Source organism: Nelumbo nucifera, chromosome 4 (genome assembly GCF_055504915.1).
Source record: "Nelumbo nucifera cultivar China Antique chromosome 4, China Antique-T2T, whole genome shotgun sequence".
NCBI classification, from domain to species: Eukaryota; Viridiplantae; Streptophyta; class Magnoliopsida; order Proteales; family Nelumbonaceae; genus Nelumbo; species Nelumbo nucifera.
Window position 1 is genome coordinate 21,473,081 of NC_142652.1, and position 24,656 is coordinate 21,497,736.

Here is a 24,656-nt window from a genome sequence, read left to right on the forward strand (position 1 = left end):
CAAAAGATGTAGCAATATTTCTAGGTGGCAACCCAGTTGGGAGGCCAGAGAGTCCCATCTCGCTGGCCTCTTCATTCATGGGTGCCTTACAGCCTTAAAACATTTGCCACGTGTAGGAAATCTCCCTACTTGTATACCATCTGATCAGTACACCATTTTCACAGCTGTTTACAATTCAAATTTTAACTTTTGACCACTTTCCTGTTATTTGCTTCAGAAGAGGGAAAAAAAATTAAAAGGCATTTTTAATCCTCGTTGCTTGGTAAGTTTTAAAAATCATTTGGTTCAACTTGAAAAAAAAAAACTTAATAAATAAAAGGGAGAGAAGTAGGGACTGGAGATCGTGTGTGTGACCAGACCCACTTTGCCTTTGAAAACAAATTAAGATTTAAGGAGTTCGAACAATATACTCTATTTAATGGAAGTTGGATGGGTAAGAACTCTCGCATCGAGGGAATATTTCCAAAGAGACAGTGGGTAATGACTAATGAAGTAGCTACAAGCAAAACAGATTACAGAAAGGGAAAAAAGATGCACCAATAACATTAACACCCAGTCTAGCAATTCACCCTCCAATGATACATCTTTAATATGCTGCCTCTTTATGGTGAAGCTTCAAATAGTTTGCCAGCTTTTTAGACTTCGAATATGATTGAATTTTATGTAGCATACAGAATGAAGTCACCAAGGATTGTTCTATTGAGTTCATAATATTGGAACTAACATTAACAAGATTATGCACTGATGAAGAATCAAATTAGACTTTTGTCCTACATATCATTACCATCTTTTGGGAACTTTTCCTGCATTTTTTCCTCAATTCTTCTTAAACCAAAATATGGCCTTGCATGAGAAACAATAATTTGTCAAAGTTTTCAAATAGCCGAAGTCAAGTTCCTAACATAGCATGTAAATACAAAGAAAATACATCATCATTCCAAAATTGGCAGTGTCTGTTATTTCTCCAACGACTGTATTTCCCCACAACTGACGCCCTGGTTTATAGCATTCACTCAATTAGCTCCCATGTACCAGCACAGAGTTTTTTTCACTGGTCTAGAAGGAAAACGAAAAAAAAAAAAAGAAGACAGACTTTGGAGAGCAAAAGAATTTAGTACCTGAGAAATTAAGGAGAACGTACACAAAAGATTAAAGTACCAAAGCCAAAATAGCATTTATTATTCACAGATTAGAAAAGGCATGATCACTTGACTTGTTCACAGAATCAAAGGTGGCTGGAAGGATAGTTTCCAGTATGTGCAGAGGTTTCACGGTGGTTGTTGGAGTTCCTCCTTGCCTGTTTCCTAGTAGTTTGTTCATGTTAGTTCAAAAGATAAGATGAAGCATTCATCCAATTGCCACATCCTTTAGAAACCTGTACAGATGGCAAAGATTCCATTAACCTTAGGGACAAATCATGTTTCCAGAAAGTACTCTCAAATCTGAAAGAGAGAAAAACCATTAGAACAGTCCATGTAAATGTGGGGCTGGGGATTTATTTTTATAACAGATTAGCCTACATTTTCGTTATACTAACATAATGCACTAACATAATGCACTATTTGAGTGTAAAGTTCAACAAGCAACTGAAAGTGAATGGCCCAATCGTCCTGTTATTTTGCTAGTGCTTTGCTCATCAAACCAAACAACTAGTGAATTGGGTGGCATCAAAGTCACCAAATTTGTCCAACCACACCCAGCTTCTGACCACTGGAATTAGGAAATGGTGGAAGGGGATGCTAGAATGGCTGTGCATTGGTTAAAGATCAACAGTCAAAGATCATGTCAATACCAAAGCATCATGAGGGAGATAACAGGCTTGGAGAAGATGGAAATCAACATCTCTTGGGTTCATAGATCAGAAAACTGTTTGGCAGATGATATGGCCAAACAGGGGCTAAACAGAATCCAGTTATTTTGGGGTCCAGTAATTGAGCATGAAATTTAAATGGCAAAAAAAAAAAGGTTAGGTGGCAGATGCTAGCCTAACAATCGGGGATGCTAGGCATGTTTTTTTATGTAACTAATTCTTAATTTCATAAACAATGAAGCTAATGGTTACCAATAAAAAAGAGGTTGATCAATCAAACTAACAAAACTCTCCCATTTCCAACTCCATATAGAAGTTCTGAGAATAGGAAAGAATAATAGAAAGTTGGTTCAAACTATAGTAACAAAAATTTCAGAGGAAATGCTTGTGTACCTAGTTTGTCATATTGCTCTAAGTGATAGGCAGGCAGTAAAAGACATCATTCTCCTGCTTTACTTGAAGAGAATGCCTCTGCCGTTCCACACGTTGAAGTTGTGATGAAAGTTGAAGCAAATTAACAGTAGGGCCATGGTCATGAGAGAGAGAATCCTTAGAACTCACAAAATCCGATGCTTGGAAAATTCCGTCCGTGCGCACTTCAAAATCAACAGGATTGCTTGCATCAGAGACCAGTACAGGTTCCATATGATCAACTTCCAGGGCATTCAGTCCAGATGATGAAAACCTAGTTGATGCTACACTTGTTGAAGCCTGTGAGCTTACTCCTAGAAACTTCTCAGGAAATTGACTAATACTGTATGGAGCTCGGCTGCCTTGGATAATCAGGGGCCGAGCCATGGGAATTCCTGATGAATGACTTGACGAGTTCCGTGATTGAGCTGACAGAAGAGAGAGAGCACAACCGGAGTCAGAGACTCCAGATAATCCTTGAATGGTTGATGCTGTATCAAAAACAGTGAAGTCTTCACTTCCTGATGAGGCATTTCTGAACATTGATCGCGATGAAGAATTCGGACCCACTAAATCATGGTACCTGTTACCATTCTCATGAAAAATGCTTCCTGGTGTTGCATCAATTACATTACCATGCAAGGATGGATATTGTTTTTCTACACCATATGGAGGGAGAAAGGACTTAGGAAGCAAATTCCCATCTGTAATAGGTATTGCTGGCTGAGGACCATAAACTGTATCTTCTAATTTTACTTGTCTTGACCAGTTACTGGTCTCATATTTCACTGGACGCAGCATGCCATTTGGAAATATGTCTGGGCAGATAAAGGATGGCTTTGTGGATAATGGACCCCCCAAAAATCTCGCACCTACAGAACCACCATAATGTCAGGATGGCTGAATGGAAAACTTACGTAAACAAAATACATTAAGTGCAATATTACAGATATACATTTCTAAGGAACTGAGGAGAATGGTAACATTTAATAAGAATATACTCAAGCAGCACAATTTGAGGCTTCAATACACAGATGTCAGGTCTGTAATCAGAAGCAAGGTGGGTCAATCCCATTAAATTTAGCTTGACAGGCTCTTTCTTTCTTTCCAAGCAAACTCTTCTCTTCCCCAGGTCACTCATAGAACCCACTATAGCAGCCTACTTATTGCTAGCTGTAGATCTTCCATATCCATCCATACCTCATATAATTTATCACCTCACCTATACAGCTAATGAATCTCAGAGATCAGCATGTGGATTATTTATGTGAGGAAATGCAGTGCTAATCAGTGAATCTAGGAAAAGAAGATTTACTTTTCCTTTTTCCTTTATGAGATTATATTAAGAAAAGTAAAAGTCCTTCAAAGTTTTAAATGGGCAACGTGTACCAGAAGAGTAATGGGGTAGAAGTCTCATTTTAGGAGGTAGGCAAACAGAGATGCATTGCAATAGTAATGGAAAATATAATGAATTTTAGTATATCATAACTAAAGGAAAATGCTCAGAGGTCCATCATCATGAGCTGAGTGTGACAATTGGTATATGCTCAAAAACTCATAATATCACTTTCTTATTCTTGAAAGACATCTAAGTCTATTGCTACAAAGTAATATGCCCTTTGGACTCTAGAATGCTGGGGCTACGCAACTTATTAAAGGGGGGCCATGACTGTTATACTCGGAGACCCCCTTCGCGACAAACTTGAGTGCTATGTCGATGATCTTGTCGTCAAAACAAAACGGGGAGCTTCTAAAGAAGTGCCTGCAGAAGATCTTTGACGGACTCCGGAAACATCAACTCAAGATGAACCCGCTCAAATGTGCATTTGGGGTCACATCTGGCAAATTCCTCGGATTTGTAGTTAGACACAGGGGAATTGAAATCGACCCAACTAAAATCAGGGCCATCCTCAAGATGCCACCTCCAAAGAACATCCGAGAGTTGAAAAGTCTACAGGGGGGACTTGCCTCACTAGAACTATGCCCTTAAAACTCATCATTTCCAAATTCTTACTTCATGGATTAATTGCCAAGTAAAATAACCACATGTTTTATTATATGGCATAATTGGAATGTCACAAAGAGTGAGAAAATTTTCAAACTATTGACATGTGAGAATATAAGAAAAACATGGGGGAACTTGAACAAAACTAATAACAACTTTAATAGGTTTGAAATAAGAAAAAGAATCCGGATGGGCTTGAACATGTTTATAGGCCCGCGGGCTTAAACTCGGGCCAAAAATCCCGGCCCACAATAAATTTGAGCCGGGCTCGGGTTTTGTCAAAATAGCCCAGCCCGAGCCCGGCCCGGCCCGACCTAAAATTAGACTTAAAAAGGGTTATGTGATTATGTCCATTTGAATAAATTTTTTGATTTAAGAATGTAAAATTGTGTTTTAAAACGTAAAAGAAAGGGAAAAAAACCATCTTGTAGGCCAAAAACCATCTGAATTTTTAATTCTAATTTGAATAGGGAAAATTGTAACCTTTTTTATTAGGTCGGGCTTCGGGCTCGAGCTTCGGGCTTTTTATCAGGGCCGGGCTCGGGCCCACGTTATAGGCCCGTTGGTCAGGCCAGGCTCGGGCTCGGGCCTAGCGTATTTCCATTAATGATGAGTAAAAGCCCGGCCCGAGCCCGGCCCGGCCCGGCCCATGAACAGGTCTAGTTGTAAACCTGTTCTCCTATAAAATTCAGCTCAACTAATAATATAATAGATGGATGCTGAACTTTAATTGAATAAACTTATCTAATATAATTTAAAATAAATAATCCACAAAATCTTTTCTTTTCATAGTCGTATGAAAAGGCTTTTACTCTATTTTCAGTTGGCAAGGAATAATATTCCAGCATTAAAATATAAGGAAGACAATTAATATAAACATTTTGTGTCATTACTCATTACTACTTGAGATGTAACGTCTTTCACAGACCTATTTCTAGCATTTGTTTAGCAAAGAAGATAATAATAGTTTCTAGAGAATTCAGAAAAGAGATCAGATAGACCTAATACCATGGTATGATGGAAGCAACTTGCCAGGTTTACCAGATTGGCTACCGAGTTGGGGCTTCCTACGACGCTCATTGTGGCCTGCAAGGCGTTTACGACAACTGCGCTTGCCATCATCAAACTCAGCCAGTAAATGAAACCTGAATAACCAAGAGCTATTTTGCATCAATTACGTATAAAAAAGTTGCCAAGAACCAAACTAATTTGACCAGGTTAAGCTCTAACCAACAATGTCTGAACTCAAAACTGGAAATATAAAGTGAATGTTCATGAAACATAGTCTGGAAGTATTATTTATTAAAGGGGTTGTAACTCAAACTAATACTGATACTTTAAGGTTGACAAATTAAGGTATGAATCAATTAGGTCTGGTCTGGATGTAACATGTAAGTGTTAATTTTAATGCATTACCAATGAATCCTTATGTTTCTATTTTAACTTGGGAAAATAGAAAAGAATTCTTAGATTCACTGAAGCAATTTAAAAGTCCTGCTATTTGCTCCTAACAATTTAATTTAGCCTCCGTACCATGTGTTGCAAAAGACACAATGCAGGCACGCAACCAAGAGAAATTATAAAATTCCGAAAATCCAAAATATAGTAGATCACGCCAGTAATAACAAGCTGCTATTAAACACTCCCCCCTCTCCAAACAAGGGAATCAAATTTAGTTACTGAGTTCAAAATTCATTACCAAATCTTGGAAATGAAGTCAATAGATCACTCCCTATCACCAAAGAATAGAGAAAAAGGAAAACAAAACATTGAGAGAAATAGTCTGATATGGGGAACCTAATATACTGAACGGAAAGTTACTTCAAAGAGAAGTTTGGAAGGCAGAAGACCGACCTGCTACACTGTTGACAAAACCTCTGTTCAACTCCGTTCACAATAACTTTGGCAGTTTTCGAGTGAGCCTCACAGACTTTATGCCGCTTATGGTACTCCTTTGAGGAGCTGAGATCCATGTCACAACCATGAACTTGGCAAAAGGGAGTCTGAGAATTCAAATTTGTGCGGGCTCTTTTGGCTGGGAGGGATGACCTCACGGAGGACAGAATCGGCGCCTCTTTGGAGGATTCACCATTCTTTGAGTCCCTGTAGTCGGCCAATCTCCCTAGTTTCAAATCGATGAGTGAAGAGTCCCGACTATTAGAGTCCACTACAGAGCTCGAAAGCCTCGAACTTGATTCCTCTTCTCCAAAGAATGCTTTCAGAGTAACTACAGAAGAAGATGCCTCTCTTTCGCTATCGGTCTTACTTGCCATAAACCCATCAATCTGGTTGTCAGGAAGTGGCTTCTTGATGATGTCAGGGAAACCCAATTCCATGAAACCCTGGCTCTCGACAGCCTCTCGACCTTGGACTAACATGGTGCTTTCGTAATTACAGGGGGGTTTTAAGTCCCAACCCATGAACATTTTTCTACTTCTCGTAAGTGCATCAGCAGGAGAAATCATTTCATCGGATAATACAAAACCCTTCCCTTCAGAACCATAGCTCCAAGACTCCATCAGGCGGAACGGAATGAATAGCTTCAGAGTTTACGTAAGAGCCCAGCACAATTGAAGAAACAAAAGCATCTCTTCCTTTTGCACTTTTACCCAAAATCCAGTTCGAAATTTAATGACTGAGAACAAACAGAGCAGAACAACAGAAGAAATGAAAACCCATTAAAGAGTCTCCATAGGCCCAGCAGCTTCAATACTCCATAAAGAGTGAATCAGCACGGTTGCAGACAATCCACATAAAATACCCACCTCGATTCAAATAGAAACGTCCAACTTTTTACCGTCTCTGCAGCTCAAAACCAGTTGGAACTTTCAATTTCTGACAACCCACATGAGCAGAAAGGAGATAAATAAATAAAAACCATCAAGAGAGAAAAATATAAATTAAGAACATCATTAAAGCTGCAGAAATCTCTTTTGAAAAAAAAAAAAAAACCACCAAATTCAATCAGCTGCATACATTCATTATCTTTCTAACTTGGAAACCAAGTAAAAATTCTCAATGAGCTCTTGAGAAGAAAAATCAGAAGCACATGAACCAAAACAATAATTTAAAAATGCTTCAATTATGAGCTATAGAGATTTCTGTTACCAGAGTCACAGTGACGTGGTGAACTTGTGAGGTGAGTGAGGATGGAGCAGAGACAGTGAAAGAGAAGTCGACATTATATCCACAACCCCCCATGTAAAAGCTTTGTCGTGGCCTATTTGTAGCTTTTCACTGAGACTGAGAGTGAGAGGGGATGGGGAGAGAGAGAGAGAGAGAGGAAACAATGAAAATTACATGCAAGACCACCACCTGTTTTTGTGTTCTCTCCCCTTGATCAGTGTTGGTGCAAGGACACGACAACACCCTAAAGAACCAACCATACGATGATACGATGGATAGATGATCCGTCGGATCCTAATCAGTCTCGGGATTTGTTCCACGGAGATGAATGCCAAGCCAAACTTTGTCAGCACGTTCCGTTTGGTTTTTCTTGGCAGCCCCGTTTGTTTCCCAAGCCCAGACTCCAAGTTCCAATTTCCAAAGACTTGAGTGAGCTGAGCTGTTCCCTTAACTTTTTGTCCTACTCGATTTACACAGCATAAATCCTCCTTGGATCCAACGGTCAGAAAATCAATTATATCACGTGAGACCCAGTAGCTGTAGGAGAGCAGAGAGTTTCAAGGAAGATGGGTAATGAGACTGTGGGTAGGGGTCTGCACTGCACCCTAACTTCCAAACCATACACATGTAGCCATGGAATTTCATATCAGTTGTCATCTTGGAGATCAGATCTCATTCACCACTTGTTTCACAGTAACTGAGGCCAATACAGAGACAAAAAGGAGGATCATGATTCATGAGCATTCAATGCCAACTTAAAACCTGTAACTGTGGGATCTACCCAAAATTTGGGACTCAATATCTCACACTCTGTTGAAAAAGTTTTTCACAGTGGATCTCCCTTAATAACTACTAAAAAGTACATATTACAAATACAAGGGTTTTTTTAAGAAAAGAATTGATGCAGTTATTTGATGTAATGGTTAAAATCTCAGAAAAAGGCTTAATATCTCCTAAGAGTAAAAAAATGGTATGTCTTAAAGTTTGAACATCATAGCATGTATTATTAAATTGAATGTCATCATCAATAACTAGTGGAAAGCATGTGTAGTGTCGTACCAAAAATGAGAGAGAGAGAGAGAGAGGTATGGGTTAGATAAGGAAAGGTTTGAACTTTGAAGTTGCAAATTAGAAGAGAGGGAGTGGTTCATAGCTTCATGCTCATCTCATTAAAATTTCTTCTATTTATACATAATACAAGATTGCTCTGTGTAATTGTAAAGAGGTTGACAAGGGGACTACTCTCCTCTTAATGATATTTCTTTCTAAATGGTAAATACTAAATACATTGATTTATATTCAAACAAAGGCATGGTTGAAAATTACAATTTGATTAGGGAAATTAGTCTGGCCGGTAAGAGTTTAGTTAGAGGAAACTCTTGGATTTCTTCCCCTTTCAAACAAGTTGTGGGTTCCATGAAAAGACATGTCCAACTCTGTCTTGTACTCTGTCTTTTTATTGGTCCCACCATGCATGCTTGTAGGGTCAAAGTTTACCAAGACCGAGAGTTGAATAAATTTCTTTATCAAAATTCCTTAATTTTACAATGTTTTCTCTCAGCCTCTCATTTGCATCCATCAATTTTGTGAGTTAGTTTATACTGCATGCCTCATTATTCATATAAACTTGAGTGATAAATGAAAAGATAAGATAAGATTTGGTTCTTTTACTTTTTCAATGCTGTCTAAACAAGATCAGAACCAAATTTTCAAGCGGATGAGAGGAAGATATTTAGAATGATCACTTTTTAAAATGCATAATCAAGTACAGAAACAAGGACAAAACCCCTTTATAACAATATGCAGTCGTTAAGATAATTCCTGGTTGAAGTATTGACCACCCTTGAAATATTATAAAACATGGTCCTTAGATTCCTCAATTTCATGTGGGAGGGACAGAAGAATCCCATGAGATGATTTCTTAAGTGCAAAGATATCACCTTCATTATTGATTTTTGAATCTTCTTATGATCGTCATTGTCAACAGCAAACCTTCCCCTCCATTTTTATTTATTTATTTATTTAAATTTTGGGGCCACAATAGGTTGTCCTGGGTCATATATTCTGTCAACATATAAGTTTTTGGATATATATATTTTTCTCTGTCAATCTTATTCCATATTGAAAGTCTTCACTTAATTGAGGCATTAGTAAGTAAGGTGTTTAATATATTATATATTGTATTAGATGGCTTAAATTTAGTGAGAATGTCAAAGTTCAACAATGTTCTATATGGTTACTATTCGAAGTACACATTTCAAAGATTTACATGTTAATTAAATTACCCTTGCTTAGGAGTGGTCAACCCTACTTAACCCAAATCCGAGCTGTTGAACCCCAACCTAGGTTTGGATTGGGTATTGACCCGATTTCTCTACTTCCCTTTGTAAAATAGTCTTATTTCCTGAAGTCAAGGGTTGAGATCAATTTGGGAAAAACAAATTACCTTACCTTCAAATACATATACATAAGTAGTTACGTACAAAAATACATGCTTATATAATATTTATACATACAAGTATAACATGTAGGCGGATTCATGCTTTTCAACCCTAACCTTAACCCAAACTTCAACCCAATCCAATTTAAGTGGATTAGTGCTAATCTTGCCCAAGTTTCAGCCCCACTTTGTCTGTTTCCCTTCTTTCACCATTTTCACTTTGTTTTTATTTGCACCAATCTTATCTTAAATTACTAATTTCTATCATAGAAGATCACAAGATACTACCTTAGTTCACTACCCTTGATCATATCACTATGTTGATGGACTTAAGTTCATTTAAATTTGTCATCGAATTTTCTTCTTCTTATTCTTACCATTCACCACCAGCTGGTTGGTGGTCCAGTTGGCACGTTCCTTGCTTCATTGCAACAGAGACCCAAGATCTATTTTCGTTGCTTACCATTCACCCATCTCAACATGTCAATTAAACTAACTCTGTAACTTCTAAGAGAGGCCTTGTGATTGAGACATCTTGGAAGTGATTGCTCACTTATTTTGTTTAATATACTCATTTATTATTTGCTTGTGATGTACAAGATGAAAACTCTTTGTTGGCATGTATTTGCAAGGTTCAAAATATCTATATGTTGGGCCATATCAGATACTTTTTTTTTTATTTTTTTTTCAAAACACGTTCAGAGGGGCCGGTTTAAGTCTCCTCCACCCCTTGAACTGATCAGAATCCCGATATATACTTTGTAGGGGCGTATCGTAGAGCTCCCGAAACAATACGTATCGGCCTATACAAGCTGATACATGTCAATACTTTGAACCTTGTGTATTTAATTCCATAAAATACTACATTTCTATATCCCCTCTTTTATCTTTTAAATTTAATTGGTAAATGCCAATAGTGCATCTCCACCTTATTCATTTAAGGTGTGTTTGGTTTATATAAAAAAAAATAAGATAGAGAATTGAGGGAAATATTTTGAGGAATTTAATGAAAATTCTTAATAACTTAGCCTTGACTTTTTGATAAACCAAACGGAGCCTTAATTCTATTATTGTGAGAATATCATCATCATCATCATCATCATCACTTAAGCCTTATCCCACCCATATGAGGTCATCTACATGAATCTTGTTTGACCATTACACTCTGTTTTACTAGTTTAGGGGTAGCTTCACAATCAACTTAGCCATCACTATCTAAGCCTTATCCCATATACGGGATCAGCTACATGAATCCTATTTTGATATTTTAGTGCAACCTTCTTTGTGATGTACAAGACCAAGTTGATAATGCTTTAATTGTTTAGGGGTAGCTTCACAAATCACTATCTAACATAGGCATCATCATCTAAGCCTTATACCAACTACATGGGGTCCACTATATGTCTACATGAGTTATGTTCCATCATTCTAATTTGTTTAATGCAATCATATCTATAACATTATTATTATTATTATTATTATTATTATCATCATCTTTTATTATTGACTTTTGCACATGACTAAATTGGTAATGCTTTACTAATTTAATTTATGGAGTACTTCACAATCAACTTAGTTATGATTTGCATTAATTTGATCTACAAGTTTATTAGTCAAAGTAGCACTGTAAACTGTGTACATCATTGAGCCTCTTCCTGTATTAATTAATTAATTTATTCATTAACCAACATAAAAGGACATTTGTTAGCTGCAGTTTTTACCCCAAACCTCCTCCTACATTTGAAATCCAATTTTTCTTCACACTTAGCAATATAATTGGCCCTCCACCAAGAATAAGATTATTGCTACTAATTGTGTTTTTTTTTTTTTTTTGGGGGGGGGGGGTATTTGGTGATAGACACCACATTAATAACCCCTTTCCTCAAAGTTGGTGGTTGTAGAAATAGAATCCACATTTATGCTGGAAGTAACAAGCTAATTTACCAACTGAATCACCCCTCAGTTAGCTATTTTTTCAACTATCTTTGAACTTAAAGTATACATCCAACTTAACACCCATTTATAATAATGAATGGACACATTCATAATCAATACCTAAAAAAGAAATATTTGATAGTATAAATACCCCCACCCCGGATGAACAATGGTTAAATAATTATTAATTAATATCCTAAAGTAATTCTTTGAGAAATATGGGTATTTTGCTCTTATTAAAATGGGTATATATTTGTCTTTTTTTTTTTAAATCCTTTTAATAGTGTTTCTATTTATACGTAGCTAGTTCCCAATTCTTTCATACTCTTGGCATGCAACATGCTATCCCGCAACCAAACGATCCTTATCCAATTTTTTTGGCCTTGTAGGACATCTGTCCTATTAAGAACTCTCTCGGATGGTTACATAATAATGTCCCAAACTGTTCTTATCTTGTCTCTTTCATTATAATGTAGTTAAAGGGAAATTAGAGACATAACATAACTTCAAATTATACTATGAGAAGGTATATATTTTCGGTTAAGCTAAAATGGAAATAGAGTAGTCTTTTTTATGGTTTCTTAATGAGGACATTGGGTGATGAGGCTGTGACAGTGAGCCATATACTTACTCTGGTTCACGAGTTGGTCAAGGGCAAGGCTATTCTATTCTATTCTAACTTTTGAATCTAAAAACTGAAAGACCTCCTTGAACCTAGCCCGGCCGTTGATAAAAATTGCCCTTTTTGAAGAGACAGATTTTGCCATCTTCTGGCCTGCATTGGGTCTTCCATGTGGAAATGGTGGTGGTGGCTCCGGTGGCCTTGGACCACTAAATTAAGAGGGCGACGCCACATGGCAGCATGTTATCAAGTCTGAATTTCGAATAACCACAGTTGCAGCCTTGGAGGTATCACCTAAATCACCAACCACAAAACAACAGCGGGTGAAAATGATTCGGCATGCCCACTACTCTAGAGAAGTAAAAAAACACATAAAATTTCATTTCTGAGGATATAGCAATGGTCCTAATGGGGCCCCCTAGCACCAAAACCAAACCCTAAAGTCAAGAAATAGATGGTTGGTCACAGGATAAGGCTGTGACAATGGTGATTGATTGCAACTCCATATTATATTATATTAAAAATTAAAATAGCTTGCTCATACTTTATAAGACCATATAATATGTGTAGAGTTTCTTGTTTATTGGGGTGGAATGCTTTTATTGTTTGTTGGCTAATTGGCTAAATGTCCTGAGATGAAGATAATGTTGGCATTGGAAAGCACTAAGTTGTAGCAGTGCAGAGTGATAATGGAGGATGACAGGGGAGGGACACTAAAGTTTCTTTGTATATGCTATTGTGAGCCAATCAGGGAAGAGCAAAAGATGGGAGTGACCTAATGCACTAACTCCTCTTTATGTTTATGATAAGAGCATGACAATTCCTTTATATCAAATTCATGGATACCAACTAAAAGCCAACCATCCTTTTGTAAAGCTTGTCCTTTATCCAACCACTCAGGAGTCACATCACATGGTCCATACTCACCACCACACCACATCCACCTCTTCCTTTGATGCCAAACAATCCTTTACCAAAGTAAAAAAAGAAAATCTCTGCTAGGTACCCTTCATAGGATACTCATAAAATCTCCTTTTCACTATGTCTGAAAGATACCCATCACAGCTCTTCCATCTCTTGTTAATTTGGATGTTAGTATTCATGTGCGTGTGCATGGAAATGCTTTGGTTTCAAGTAAAGTAGTTTTGTTTGTTGTTAAGCAGGAATTTGACTGTAAAAACAAATAGTTCACTTAGACAAAAAAGCCCCATTTCCCAAGGAACAAATATTCCCAAGACCATGATTTAGAAAGTACTTTTTCAGAATGATAGTCCAGTAGTAACTAATAACTTCCAACAGGTAGCTGCTTGGTGCTAGACTTAGGGTTAAGATCCTCTAATGACATCTACCTTTCAGGCATCAGCACACCTTCCAATGCTACTGCTCACTGCTATTCTATTCTAAGCTAAGTGATTTCTACTACATTTGCATTAGCCTAACATAAACATTTGTTCAAGCTATAGGATCTGGCTGTAGCCTGTAGCGGCCTCTGGTTGGTGTTTGTGAGAGAGAGGAAAAAGAGGAAACCAAATTAAATCATGGCTATTGGACAACTTACCATTGCTGTTTCTCCTCAGATGTTTTCTGGAAAACTGGGTCCCAGAAAGTAATTCATTCCAAGATTTTTCTCAAGATCAAAAGAAAAAGAAGAAGACAAGTCATTTAAACTGCTTCTATTTTTTCCTCATCTGGGCCCTACCCTACACATTATATCAAGTTATCATCAACTTAAATGTGAGAGAAAGTAGGTCACAGAGATTTTTCAATTTCAAAAGCTTCAAAAAAAAAATAATAACAATAATAAAGTGGCATTTAAAACTGAGGAGCATTCAAAGCATTGGCAGCAATGGCTCAATTTCAAGACATGAAACAAAATGGTTAATTCATGGTGGGATTTTGGTGTTTTACAGTGATTCCAACTTTTGAAATTCATGAAATCAGAATCGCCCCTAAGTTGACCATTACCCCTAAATTGTAGAAGAAGATCAACATAATAACAATTTAGATTTTTAATTAAATATATTTATAAAATCAAAAGCTAAGAGACAATTTGGATGCACAAAAGACTTCATTTGTAATGGGACCCGTTTGAACAAAAAAGAAGATAAAGGTAAAAAGAGACCCCAAATCATGCACATAGCTCCAGGCCACTTGAAGACATAAATGCCATTTAAAACCAAATCATTCCCAAAAGATAATAGAATTAGAAATGAAACCCTTTTTGGATTCCAAAAAGTGAAACTGATTGAAAACTCCATATCATTTTTTTAGCATCTCCACCTTGCATCCATGCACTCATACATTCAAACTAAATGCCTTTGCAAGTATGTAACTTAGGCTCAGTTTGGAAGGAGTGCAAATATAAATTTATAGAGTGCAAAACCTTATATTTTGGATGTATTTTCATAGTACATACATAATATATATTTGTAGTGTAAAACTTTATATTTTGTATTATTTTGTATATATTTGTATTTATACTCTTTTAGTCTCAGTTTGGAAGGAGTACAAATGTAAATATGTACAGTGCAAATACATACAAAATATAAGTTTTGCACTCCACATATTTGCAATTGTATTACTTTTAAATACATACGCACAAATGACTTGCAAGTATGTAACTTAGGCTCAGTTTAGAAGGAGTACAAATACTAATATGTACAATACAAATACATACAAAATATAAGGCTTTGCACTCTACAAATTTGTATTTGTACTCCTTCCAAACTGAGTCTTAGGGATGCTATATCTTTCTTCTTTTTTTCTTTTTTTTTGTGTGTTTTTCTTATTTTTCTTTTGACTGTGTTTGGCTGCAGTGCAAATGCTGAAATGCATGGGAGTGCAAATTTTGTTTTAGTCTACTAGTAACTCCACCTAGGGGTGGACTGAATGGTAAAAAGCCCTTTACTTTATTCTGCTCCATATCTTAACTTACTTCAATTGTATTGCAATCAAACAAAATAAACTAAAATTTAAAACAAAAATAGGTCAAAATTTACACTCAAATCATTTGTACTGCCAAAGTTTTGCAACAATGCAAATTTATTTGCATTGCAACCAAACACAGCCTTAAGATGAGTTTGGGAAGAGTATAAATATAGACATATACAAGGTTTAGAAATATCAATTACAAGATTTTGCATTGTTGTATTTGTACTCTTTTCCAAACTAAACCGCTTTATATAAACAAAGATGGACAGACAAATATGATTATTAATTGTTAATTTAGATTGATTTGAGACAAAAGACAAAAGAAGAAGAAACCCGTGTTTGATGAGAAATCAAAAATGAAGCATCCATGAACTGAGATAGTTGAGGAAGAAAAGCAGAGATGTGAGGCTGAGGTGTGATGGTAGATTGGGGAACATGGGTATGGGGGGTGGGGATACCACCTAACGTGAAGCGACGAGAAGTTGCCTTGATGTGCAGTGACAGCCATGGCACTTTTTGAGTGAAAGCGATACCCAATTCCCTATAGGAGCACTTGTCCCTCTCAAAATCTGTATGGACTATTCACTGGTCCAAAAATCCCCAAAAAAAAGCTGCACCCGATTTATGGAAAGGAGCCAAAATCCAATGAACCAGGGCCCACCCACTTTAACTTCAACAAAGGGCCAATTCAGATATAACGCTTCCTAGAGGTAAAGGCCCATCAGTGGCCTGTGGCCTGTGGCCTATTGCCCCAAGTGATTTTTCATGCCTTGCTCTGTTTGAGAAAGTGAAGTAACACAAATTGAAATTGTTACTTATTTTGTACTCTCCCCCTCCCGTATGGGCTATGGCCCATCTTCTAGAAGTAACAATTCAAATTTTAAAACCTATCCAATTGTGGAAGGATGGCCTTAGCTAAGTCTAAGTGGGTCGTCCCCTAATCTCCTTGCCTTGTAAAGATTATTAGAAACTAATTTAAACTTTTTTTTTATTCATTTAATAAAATTGGCTCATGAGCTTCAGTCTAGTCTTCCAGAGGAGCAGAGTTGTGGTGCTATTGCTGGCTCTGGCCTCTGGGTAGGACTCAAAGGCCTGAAACAATGGCAACATTGTCTTTTTATGTCATCCTCAGAAAGCTCTTTGTCTTGATTATGCGACTTTTAAATTCGACCCAGCCAATCTCTAAATTATCTGCAACGAGAACGACTATAGGAACAGGATTCGTCCTTTTTCTTGATGGAAGCCAAACCGAATTAATTTAAGCAACTCAACCACCAACTAATCTTGATTTCCATTAAAGTACAGAAACACATCATGGCTCAAAATCACGAAAACGATTACACAATTATTCTATATGGTTTTAATTAACGCCATCTTTATTCTTTAAACAATTAACCATGAAATTTGCTCTTATATATCTATGCACTGCTTTGGGATTTGGGTTGCTAAAAAGAAAGGTGGAGGAGTAAATCATTGACGTGGAAAAGTTTTATTCGAGAAAAAGTAATCCAAATTAGACATAAAATGGACTAAGTATGATGCTTAATGAGCACAGTAAAAGACAATAATCTGTCTTAAAAAAGTAATCCAACAAGAACAATGAAACACGGTTCGCCAAAATCATTGCATGATCAGTAAGTTCTGTAAACGGAAGGTGCCCAGAAAGTAGCTTACCACCTAGCTATGACTGTGCTACTGCTGACTTATTGTGTGTTTGATGTGAATTTTGGGACATTCCCACAGTTAACCATGCGTGCATCACTTCCTCTTCTTTTGTTTTTCCTTTTTATCAAGATTCAAAAGCTAGCAAAATTAAGATCAAAGGATTTAACTTCACGAAATCCATTGCCAGCAACCAGAGAAGAGAAAAATGTTTATTTTTTACATTTATACATCAGGGGATGGGATGATGACTGACGAAGGGACAGAGTTGAACAAGAAATCATGGAAGGTCATTACCAACAGTTGGTCCCCAGACGATTTCAAATATAGGGAGTGGGGTGGAATGTATATGGAATTATGGATCTAATTAACCTTCAAACTGCATTAATTCCAGGGTTAAACTCAAACCAGTGAATTTAGAGTGGAAGGAAGAGAGAAGAGAAATGGGGCAAAGTGGGTGAATCCAGAACAGTGATGGAATGTCATCCAAGAAAGGAAGATGTGAACTGAAACCCGGTGGTGGGTCCATTGGAAATTAATTATAATAATTAAACCAGAGAAGTGGACATAATGGGACCCTTACGATCTCCAATCCATGCACCCAAAGAAAAAGAAGGGAGGGGCAAAGCCAAGGCCCAAGGGTGGGTAGCTAGCATTTGAAGATTTGGTCGGTTGGGCAGTTCAAGGGAAAGATAGGCATCGTAATTAAGACAAAGTTAAACAAGAGAATAAAGTGGGAATGGATGAAACTTGAAAGTTGATGTGGGTGGCGTGTATTTGGACAGACTGATGAGTGACTGACCCCCTCCACAATTATTCCTTCAACACGTTACATGTTTCTTGCTTGTCGACCCTCAGCTCCTGTGTTGCTTCTGTTTGGCTGAGTGATGAGAGATGGAAAGGAAAGGGATAGGCAGCTCCATTATTGTGGACCGAAGATGGTCCTTTCCTTGGTTTAAATCAACATGTCCTCTTCACCATCATGGAGATGAGAGAGAGAGAGATGGGTATATTTTGCAAAGATCATGTTGGCTTAGGCCTTTAGTGAAACGACATGGTAAAAAGTGAATGACCCATGATTACAGAAACTTGTGTCCTCTTACCATGATTGCTATGCTAGTAAATTAAAGCATAAGTTCAAAACATTTTTTTTTTTAAAGAAAAAAAAGCAAGTACAGAAGAGAAGGGGAGAAGAGGGGCCCATCACATCTTTACCATATCAGACCTCTTTTGTTTTGCCAAAAGAAACAGAAGGTTCAAGGAAAGTTCATCATATAAAGTTGGTGCAGGTGCAGGTGCAGCTCTACCCATTTGGACTTAAAAAGAAGGTCACGGGATCCACTCCTGGGATTTGGATTGAAACCAAAGTTGGATGGACATGACATTTATTTTTTGAAAATACTTGCATCAGTTTTTACTAATTTCTACTTCTTCACATTTTAAGCTCAAGCTTAGGCAACCTTCACATCTTTTGTTCCCCCACCTGTCTAGTGTCTACCACCTAATTAATGTTTTCACTTAAATTTACGGAGACGGACATAATTAATCCAATTCACCAACTGGCCATGTTCATGGGTATTGAGGTGAGTTGGGTTTGTGTTGTGGATGGGACAAATGAACATGAGCCTGAGAAGAGTGTCATCTTCTTCTGCTTCATTATTTCTTTATACAGACGCATCATTTAGTTCACTCCCAGTTTTAATTTGTTCTCCTCCACCCCCTCCTCCCTTTTCCTCTTTTTCATTTCTATTGTAAATGCAGTTTATATTTGACTATTTGTTAAGGCCAAGCTTCATTATTTTCATGTGGAGCCAGTTAATGGGTTTAATCGGTTCTTTTTTTCTTCTTCTTTATTTAATTATCCTCGGTCTAGATTCTAGAATCAGATCAGTTGGTGTGGTTTGGTTGCTGAAAGCATTGGCCAAACCTTGATCTGTAGAAACAAGGCAATATTCGACTTGGTCTTGAGTCTTGACCTTGATTGAGGTAGTATCTCACTAATTCATTGCCTTGTGAGTTTGTACTGGCATGGTCTTAACTTTGAGGGGGGGCCCCCTTCTTTTTTTATCAAATGTGTTTCCCATTGTCTGGTAAGTCATTGATCTGGGTGCATTTAGCCGTGTTCTTGTGATTTTTTTTTTTTTTGGATAAATATTATTTTAACCTTTTTTACTTATAAAATATATTTATTGAAAGGGACAATTTTGTTGACAATTTTTCACGTAGAAGATACATATCTAGAGAAAAGCAATTTATGATAGGACCCATGGGATAGTTGGGTAATGGACTGGAATGGGGCAGGGATCTGCCACCAACAAAACACTCTTCACACAGTCCCAACAGCGGTACATTGGAAATATGCCCCCTTGTTATTATTGGTGGGGACTGGGGAGACGTTCTCAATGTGCAGCTACAATGGCAAGTTTGGGACATGTTGGGAGCGTCTTGTCAGTAGCAGATCTGAACCTGACGGTAACCACTCTCCCCTCTATTTGCCAAAAAAAAGAAAACAGAGGGCATTTAAATGTTGTTCAGATACCTTACCCACACATTACTAGAGCAACATATTGAGAACATCTTGCATATTTGCATGGAGATGCTTCCAATGTACAGCGTAGTGTCTAGTGGGTAGGATTATGATAGGAGATCAGATTGGTTTAAATGAGGGTTTAACTGATTCATTATAATCAGTCAAGAAATTAAAGAGACCTAATTAAGGTCCTGTTATGTGAGTCTTTGACTGATTCATTCATTGTAATGAGTGAGGTCCTTCTTTTGCCCAACGTCCCTTTCAAGGGTAACCTTGAGCTTGAGTAATGAATGCCCAAGCAATGAAGCGCAGCAAACTCATTTTTAAGCTTAAGGCAGTAAAAGACTCGGGCAAAGACCCATTCAGTTCCACCCGAGTTGGGTCTGGGTGGTCGAGCCCGGTTGAAGGCACTATTAGAACTGAAATCATATGTATCCGAGACAAGAGGGGAGTTATTGGCTAGGCGTAGGACAGGTCAAAGCTTGGATTTCTGGAGACAGGTTTTCTTCACTAAGCAATATTATAATGAAGTCAGTCACAGCGCCCATTTTCTTTTATTCTTGATCCAAGTTGACGACTAGGGTTTGAAAGTTTACAGCACTGTAACATTTTAGCTCTGGAACAGTAGTGGATTTATGGTGGCAGTGGGGGCAGATATATGATGAGGAAAGCCATGTGGGGAACTAAAATGTGTTAATTAAGATGGAGGGTGGGAGATGTTAATTAATGCATGATGGGGTTAGTTGGTTGGTAGTTGGTATTTGTTGTAAGACTCAGAGGGAACTCACTCTCACTGACTCAGCGCCCAACCCGGTTGGGTCCTGCTCCCCGGAATGCATACGAACTCGGAGTCGTCGGGACAGGCCACATGTTATTTATTAGATGTCGGAAACAAACTAAGAAAGAGATAATAAGCCATAAAGATAAAGAAAGAAGAGAGAAGCGAAGAAAAGAGACCTAAATTGCAGCAAATTAATGATATGGTGGTGGTTGTTGAATTTGAAATTTGAAAGATAGAAGCTACCATATTCCATATCCAAAAAACATGTGCCTGCTGCCGTATTACTTGACTTCACATTCACATACACATGATATATTAAGTAATAGCCACGTCATTTTCATTGAACCTCTTTTGCATCATCTATATCCATCTGTCTACCTATGCTGTATCTGTATGATCGTCCTGATGCCTGCAGATTCCAGATCCTCCTCCTGAGTCCTGACTTAGTAGACACGGAAGCCGGAAGGGTTGGTCGTCGTCAATTGACCACCAACACATAACACATAGATGGTTCGGATCTGATGTTCTTATTCCGTCCAAATTCATTGTCATTGTCCATCAGGCGGGAGGTCCCCATCTAACATCACTAATTGATCATGAATATTACAAAAGTTGGTTCATGTTCATGTGTTGACCCACTTATATATCCATCGATCACTACATCAGACATAGACGATATAGCCATAGAGACATATGACCACTCAATCACACACATCAAGTGAATAGGTTTACTTTGTGCCAAATTAATGTGTAAGCATTTGTGCTTACCCTACAAAAGAAGATTAGACAAAGATAGAAATAAGCGTTAGATGGGCTCGGCACAACCAAATCCTGCTGGGTTGGGCTTGGCCTGAAATTGCCGGCCCATTCCAATCATCGGTTGAACTTTGGGTTGCATTGCCCCTGAGCTTAGAGAAATCATCCCAATTCCCAAGCTGCAGCCATTGTTACAAGTCCAAGTGTCCTACCAATGATTGGGCACTGTGGAGAGCTCCTCACACCAAGTTGTAGCTGTGCATTGAGAACATTTCTTCATGAATGATAACATACCAAGTATAGGAGATGTTCCTGATGTACAGCTACAAGTGCTATGAGGTTGGTGTAAGTAGTGAATCAGGTTACACAAGCCTCAAACTAGCCTACCACATTTGAAACCTAATCACACAAAAATGACTTGTTTAGAAAATAATCGCATGCCATTAAGTAGTATAGATTCAACAGCCTCATCAATACTGATATATACACCATAGAGTTGACCACAGAAAATGGTAGAGAAAGTTCAAGTGTCCAATCAACCAGTCTGACTATTGAGATCTTTGAAATCGTTAATTTTAGATTGGGAAATTGTTTAAAATTCACCATGACTTTTCAATATTTCTTTTAAATTCACTATAACTTTTCAAAACGTTAAATAAACCCTATATCAATAAGTCAACGTTAAATAGATTAACGGATGCCCTTAGTTCTATTGTAAATGGAAAATAAAGCAAAACTTTAATAAAAAAAATAACAAAAATATATCTCAAATATTCCAGTCTAAAAAATTTTCTGCCCTTTTACAATATATTTTAAGTAAAAAAAGGAGTTTCAAAAATTTAAAAAAAAAATCAAAAAAAGATGTATGGTCAAAAAGAGGACACATAGCTGCTTGTAGAACCTAACGTCCACTTCTATAGATGTCAGTTAAAACAAAGGTGTATTGAATAAAAATTAGACTAACATAAAAAATATGTTTAATAAAGCTAACATGTCATTTAGGAGCAGCTTGATTATAAAAATTACATTTATGCTGATGTAGATAATTTCTGTCAATGAACACAGGCTATGTGTGTAAATGTTTTCCTTGTTTTTCTTTCTTTCCTTTCGTTGCCTTTTCCTTCAAACCAAATACAATTTAAGTGATAGCGAGTTTTAAAAAAATGATAAAATATAAAAACCTCCCTTGAAGTTTCCGATAATCATAAAAACCTTTCCTATATTTTCATTTTAGCAAAACCCTCCTTTCTATTTTTAAAAAAAAATCGATAAAAGCCTCCCTTCCGTCCATGAATATGACGGAAAATGTAAAACCGATATAATTTTTTTCAAAATACCTGTTTTACCCCTGTTTGAGTTATTGTATACTTGTTTTTGCTAAAATACCCTTTGCCCTTTGTACGAGTTATTGTATACTTATTTTTACTAAAATACCATTTGCCCTCTGTACTGAGCGTGAAACTCTGTTCCTCCGATTGCCTGAAAATGACAAGGCCGGTCAACTTCCTGTAATGGTGGTTTCTTGGTTTTTCAGGCAAAAGATGGCCGATCGGAGGAACGCCGAAAAGGAAATGAAAGATCAGCAACTTCTACATTCAATTCCCTTTTACAGAAGGTCGACGGACAATCCATCCAGATTCTCGTTACGATCTGAGCACAACCCATCCAAGGTTGAACAGTGCTCCAAAGCAAAGGCCAGGCCAGAGCTGGGTCTCAGGAAGAAGCTATCGCCGCAAACGCTCTTTAGCAGGAGTAACGGGTGCATTGGACCCACCGGAATTTACAAACCGAGGGGTGTTCTATGCAGTGGAGAACCTACATTCGTCGCCGATGAAGCTCCAGTCGAAATCCATGAAATTACGGCAATCCGGTATAGAGAGATGAGCAGGAATCTGGCATGGAAGGGGAGAGGGGACCGTTTGATAAGTTGGGTCTTTGCCGCACTCCGACATTGAGGTGTTGGTTCTACGGGATCTCGACACTGTATCGATTTCGACAATCTTTGGGATGATCAGATGACCATTCCTCCCTTGTTCAGATGCCCCATTAGTTTAGACTTGTTCACAGATCCAGTCACTCTATGTACAGGCCAGACCTATGGTCGATCCAGCATTGAAAAATGGCTTGCAGCTGGGAATCTCACTTGTCTTGTAACAATGCAAAAGCTCCACGATCCTTCCCTAGTCCCCAATCACACGCTTCGGCATCTGATAGACCAGTGGCTCTGCATGGACTACGGCTTCGACCCTGATTATTTAAAAACCATCGATCCAGACCTGTCCTTGGCCGACCTGAAGCACAAGCTTGAATCTCACGAAGTAACCTTGACAACTAAGATAGAAACACTCGGGAAACTCGGAATTTTGTCCAAGGATTTGGCGTGGAGGTATGGCTTGATCCAGTTAGGCTTCTTCCCACTACTACTGCGACTATTATTCGTTAACGTCGGTAGTCGCCGACAAGAAAAACTCGACCGAGATTATTCAGAGCTCGCAGAACAATCTCTCACTTGTGTTTTGAACATGTTGGCTTTCAGCAAATTGGATTCTCTAGATATGCTCAAAGAAGACTCTAATTTAGCATCGGAAAACCCGAAATTTCTTGCAAGGATTGATAACTCTCCTGCATCATAACTCAAAAGCCTCTGATGCAGCAGTTAAAGCCATATCTGCTGTGTTCTCCTCTAGACCTGAATCAAGAAAATATTGTTAAGGCAGGCGGGGTGGACGGCCTTATAGCCTATATTTCTACTGCCAACATACGCCAAGCATCAACAGCATTGGCCACGCTTGAGCTTTCTATTAGGACTAGAGAGCGGCAAGAAGGCTGCAATTAAGAACACAAGTGCAGTTCATGCTCTTGTTAAGATGGTTTTCAGAGTATCTGATCATGAAGGCAGTGAGAGTGCAGTCAGCTCTCTGCTGATCATGTGCTACGCGACTCGTTGAGGGTGCGAGAAGAAGCAATAAGCGTTGGTGTCTTGAAACAACTACTACTATTACTTCAGAGCCAGTGTGGTTCCAGGGCCAAGAACAAGTCCTGGATGTTGCTCAAGTTGCTTAGATCGATGTGGGCTGAGGACCCAAATAAAGTACAGTATGGTGCCTAAGTTAATCTGTGTTTTCACTGTGGAAATTACAGTATGGTACCAGAGGCTTCCACCCTGAGAGTTGCCCTCCTGTGTCATCAACAGCGGGGAGTGGATCTTTGGCCATTAGCGACAGCAATGAGTATGATGTTGAAGGGGTTGAGAATGATCCAAATGTTGAAGTACAGGAGTGCAAGCCTCACGATGTGAATCTGTTCAATCTGGGGATGGGGTCAGCCAAGGACAGACTTATGGTTCTCGTGTAGTTTTGCATCATGAGGAAGAAGATGAACAGTTTGGATTATGGAGTCGCTGAGACAGGATTATTTTAGTAAAAACAGATGCACATTAATTGTAAATGGGGTAAAAAGGTATTTTGAAAAAATATCATCTTTTTAACAGTTTTCTGTCTTGATCATTGATAGAAAGAAAGTTTTTGTTAATTTTTTTTAAATAAAAGGAAAGTTTTTATTAAAGTGAAATCAGAAATTTTTATATTTTATCCTTAAAAAAATGAGGTTCCTTTGAAATTTTGAAAAGTTACAGTGAATTTAAAAGG

The 24,656-nt window shown here is 37.9% G+C and overlaps 1 protein-coding gene and 1 pseudogene across 6 annotated transcripts; one reads left to right on the forward strand and one right to left on the reverse strand.

Moving 5' to 3' along the window:
- Positions 1 to 851: 851 nt before the first annotated feature.
- On the reverse strand, positions 852 to 7,474 carry LOC104597891 (uncharacterized). Of its 6 annotated transcripts, none has more exons than XR_016085622.1 (6): positions 7,335 to 7,474; positions 6,081 to 7,061; positions 5,259 to 5,371; positions 2,204 to 3,093; positions 1,119 to 1,375; positions 852 to 995 (listed from the first exon to the last, which is right to left on the reverse strand). XR_016085622.1 is itself a non-coding variant. In XM_010259665.3 (6 exons), the coding sequence occupies exons 3-5, from the start codon at positions 6,743 to 6,745 to the stop codon at positions 2,222 to 2,224; spliced, it is 1,674 nt and encodes a 557-aa protein (XP_010257967.1). In that variant the 5' UTR covers positions 6,746 to 6,861; positions 6,992 to 7,061; positions 7,335 to 7,474; the 3' UTR covers positions 852 to 1,375; positions 2,204 to 2,221. The 6 variants fall into 6 exon arrangements, 3 of the variants coding, with proteins under 3 accessions (XP_010257967.1, XP_010257970.1, XP_010257964.1); XR_735272.3 differs by having other exon boundaries at positions 5,235 to 5,371; XR_016085621.1 differs by having other exon boundaries at positions 5,235 to 5,371; positions 6,081 to 7,028; positions 7,335 to 7,462.
- A 15,490-nt stretch (positions 7,475 to 22,964) lies between these two features.
- On the forward strand, positions 22,965 to 24,579 carry LOC104597890 (U-box domain-containing protein 26-like; annotated as a pseudogene).
- Positions 24,580 to 24,656: the final 77 nt, after the last annotated feature.

Coding starts and splice junctions, on each gene's coding strand:
- LOC104597891 (XM_010259665.3), bottom strand. CDS start 6,745: ATGGAGTCTTGGAGCTATGGTTCTGAAGGGAAGGGTTTTGTATTATCC. Junction 5,372..6,080: donor TTTTGTCAACAGTGTAGCAG/GTCGGTCTTCTG, acceptor TTGGTTATTCAG/GTTTCATTTACTGGCTGAGT. Junction 3,094..5,234: donor GTTGCTTCCATCATACCATG/GTATTAGGTCTA, acceptor GTGGTTCTGTAG/GTGCGAGATTTTTGGGGGGT.